The sequence below is a fragment of the Daktulosphaira vitifoliae genome, unplaced genomic scaffold (assembly GCF_025091365.1).
Source record: "Daktulosphaira vitifoliae isolate Bord-2020 unplaced genomic scaffold, ASM2509136v1 Scaffold_5, whole genome shotgun sequence".
Lineage (NCBI taxonomy): Eukaryota > Metazoa > Arthropoda > Insecta > Hemiptera > Phylloxeridae > Daktulosphaira > Daktulosphaira vitifoliae.
In genome coordinates, this window is record NW_026099576.1 from 29,360,017 (window position 1) to 29,363,901 (window position 3,885).

Sequence of the window (3,885 nt, forward strand, 5' to 3'; positions counted from 1 at the left end):
TTAAAAAATATTATTATTTTGCAAGTAATTGAGTGGGTTATGATAAAAAAACACCCTGTATATATATATGGAAAATATTAGGCGGTGTTGGCATAAAATAGTTAAAGGAACTTTTAAATAAAATCTTATTAGAAGGCAAAAATCCAAATGAATTCGGTGTAAAAGAAATCGGTCCAATGGAGCTAAAAAAGAGTATCAATTTTTTTTTATAAAAAAAAAAACCACCCGTTATAGTAAAACTAATATTTTTTAACTTTGGTCGAAATAGAAATCGGAAACTTTATTCAGAAATATTAAAATTTGACACAATTTATATGTACAATATGTAATCTATCAAGTATTTAGGATAAAAATTGCAATTATTTAATTCGTATTTATCACTATTATTTATACTTTTTGCAGGATGATTTTGATGCATAATAATTTTGTTTCTATTTTCATCATCAATAAGTGAACTTTTATCCTCAACTTCACCAATCTGTTTGTTATAATCATCGTTGAATTTATATAATAATGTGTAAATATCTTCAGGATTACATAACTCACCTAAAAATAAAAGATAATTGTACTTTCATTTTTATATGATACATATAATAATGTATTATTTAATAATGAATATTAAAATGATAATTTTGATATAGAAATAGGTTCAAACAATATTTGAAAAATAAATATATAAACAATTTTGAATTAGATTGTTTGTGTTTTTTATAATATTTAAGAGCAGATAATATAAAATTTACTTACGTAATACATATTTATTAAAAACATGCGTGTAACTTTTATCTAATATGTGATTAATATTAAAAGTTTTTGTAATGACTTTAAACATTTCCTTATGAAGGTCTAACTTTGTTAGTAATTCTTCTACTTGTTTCAGTTCAACTTCTAATTCATTAAACATATTATTGATAATGTCTTTTGTAGTGATCCCAGATAAATCAATAAAGTCAATTTTGTTATAATACAAAAATATTTTTAATGAATGCATTAGTTCCGTGGTCAATGATGTGAGATTTGATTTATTTTTATTAATAAAATAATTTAAGGATTGAGAAGTTGTAATTAAAAATTTATAAAAAACGTCAGTGGGATTGTCACCAAATAGATTCATATTGACAAAATGTTGAAAACATTCAATTATTCTTTTACCAGCAGAAATAATATTTGTATAGAATTTTAAAGATTCTTTTTGGTTATCATAGAAATCGTAAATGTATGTTGATGAATTAAGAATTCTGATAAAGAGTCTTACAAGTACAGCAATAGGACGAAATGTTGCTGTTAGTATAAGTGTATGAAATACTTCTATATCTTTTCTATAAAAATTATATTTGATGTATCTAAATACATCATAAAGTGTCAAACGACTATTATTAGGACAAAATATGGCGAGTGGTGCAAATCGAATTATATCTAAAACATTTTTATTCCGTTCGTTTATTAACAATGGATTTTGTTTATCCTGAGAACTTCTCATCATTTCTTTTTCAGAAATTTCACGATTTCTGATCATTAAGTCATAATATAATAAATTTTTTGGTAAAATTTCCCAGTATTTAGACTTTATAAAAGCTTTTTTAAAAGCAAAATATATTTTACTGTGTTCTAATTTTTTTATATAACCATCAGTGTTGTTTTGTAGTTTATCAGTTTGTATTAATCGATTTTTAAGTTTTTTTGCAACATATTGAAAATTTTCGGGAGTATATTCTCCTGATTCGTTGTAATCAGGACAATAAATAAATATTTGATCATAAATCACATTTTTGCAAAATTTTAATATCGTCTTCTTAAACTGTTCTAAAAAAAATTCATGAAACATTTTGTAACCTTTAAGGATACTTAAAGTTTGATCGGAAAAATCATATATTCCGTCATTATTTTTTGCATAAAAATCTACATATTCGGATACGTTATTTAAGTAAAAATTGACCGACATCAATTCTGTCGAGTATATATTTTTATTAGTATTCCTTAAAACATCTAACATTACTAGTACGATTTCGCCATGATTTTTTATTGCGTTGCCATACTTATTTAAACTATGCACATCATATTTCTCTTTGTTTTCACTTATTTCAACTAAATATCGATTATTATGATTAAAAACATTTAACATATACATGATAAAGTTACACTGAATATTTGTAAAAGATACACCAAGCGTTAAATGAATGTGGAATAATAATATCATTTTAATTGAAATCATTTTTTATCCTATTAACATGAATAATAATAAAACATTAATACTAATGAATAAGATTTAGTCTAAGTATTTTCCTGTAATTTTAGAAGCTACTTTAGATATTTTAAAATTAATTTTTATTTTATTATTTACCATGTCGCAAATAGTTGTATTTTTGACTATTTGTTTAACTGTTTTTAAAGTCATACATAAATATATCTTATGAAAATCATTTTAATACTTAAAAAAATTTGTTTTAATTTTATTAAATAAGAATAATTTCAAATAAATTAAAAAGAATATTCGTAAATAACGCAAAATAATCTTAGAATGCATCGAAGATTTGGAGAATATTCTTGGAACCATTAGCACTTTATGGGAGTAGATCAGGTGTAAAATTGCTCACAATATTCATGAATAACATAAACATGCCTAAAATTAATGAGTCTCTATCTAATAAATAATGTGTTAGCCTAAAGATGACATCATTAAAAATATATGTTTTGTCTCATTTCCCTTTCGATGAGAAAATTTATATATGTAACACAATAATAATGTATCATTTGAAAACATTTTTATTAGTAAAATTCTAATTGTGGCGACAGGTTGTCAGTTGCTCCATCAGTCAAAATACGGAAAGGCAAAAGTGTCATTTTAACCAGGGCTGGATTTAGGACTAGACTATAGCTTAAGGGCACCACAACTTGAAGGGGCTTGCCGGCCGTAGCGCCCCTTGACTTTTTTTTAGATATTATTCATTTCTGCGAATTTAATTTTCCATCTACTAGAATTAATGTAGTTATTTTGGTAAATTAGTTGCTCGTTGTTGTAAAATTATAAAAATAGCACGGAATATTTTTTACAATATATATATATATATACATAATATGTATTAAATATATAATGTGATTGGGTAGGGTAGCTACGGCACGACGGTATACATTATCTAAAATAATAATCGGCGACGACGGTCGTATAAATTGTGTCGAGCAACCAAATCAAGGAAACGCTAAACGTACTATTAATTAATGTTCCTTATTTTTTATAACGGTGCACATTTTTGTTGTTTACATTAAAAGTTGACAATTGTATTTACTAAATTAACCGTTTATTAACAGAATAAAAATATAATTATTATTTTTATTATTATTCATTAACTATAATTTATGCACGATTGATTTTTTTATCATCATAATTTAAACTACAAAATTGCAGTACATAATTTTTTTACGTTGACTTTTAAATACTTTTAAAGTAACTATACATTATATATTAGAAAATACAAATTTTTAAGTAAATTGGGAGGGGGTAATCAGCTAGCTCTCATTCTATCCGTGTTCTAAAAAGTGGCGATTGTTCCTTATTAGCCTAGGGGCGCTTTTTGGGCAAATCCGGCCCTGATTTTAACTCTTCTATATACGATACTACCTCGGCGATGTAACAGTAATTCTTAGTGCAAAAATACATGATTTTCTACAGATTCTTAAGACATTTTATTAATACTTTTACTTGACTTATAAAACGTAATTTTCAAATTAAAATTTTTGTAATAATTTTTTTTTTAAATGATTATTTTTAACATTCAATTTTAAAACAGAATCAGCACTCTTGTTATTCTCATGTATCTGTGGTGGATCTTTTTTGTGAAGTAATGGGTCAATATAATTGAATCGGTCATTTCAAAAACGGCATAAGTC

General features: G+C 24.8%; 1 protein-coding gene across 1 annotated transcript; it reads right to left on the bottom strand.

Annotated features, from left to right (window-relative positions):
• Positions 1–262: 262 nt before the first annotated feature.
• Positions 263–2,243, bottom strand: LOC126907771 (uncharacterized). Its single transcript, XM_050689357.1, has 2 exons — positions 748–2,243; positions 263–546 (listed from the first exon to the last, which is right to left on the bottom strand). Exons 1-2 carry the CDS (start codon positions 2,210–2,212, stop codon positions 311–313), a joined length of 1,701 nt encoding a protein of 566 aa, XP_050545314.1. The 5' UTR covers positions 2,213–2,243; the 3' UTR covers positions 263–310.
• Positions 2,244–3,885: the final 1,642 nt, after the last annotated feature.

Excerpts from the sequence above, each read along its gene's own strand:
- LOC126907771 (XM_050689357.1), bottom strand. The coding sequence starts at position 2,212 with ATGATTTCAATTAAAATGATATTATTATTCCACATTCATTTAACGCTT. Across the intron at positions 547-747 it reads TTTTAATAAATATGTATTAC|GTGAGTTATGTAATCCTGAA; the intron begins GTAAGTAAATTT and ends TTTTATTTTTAG.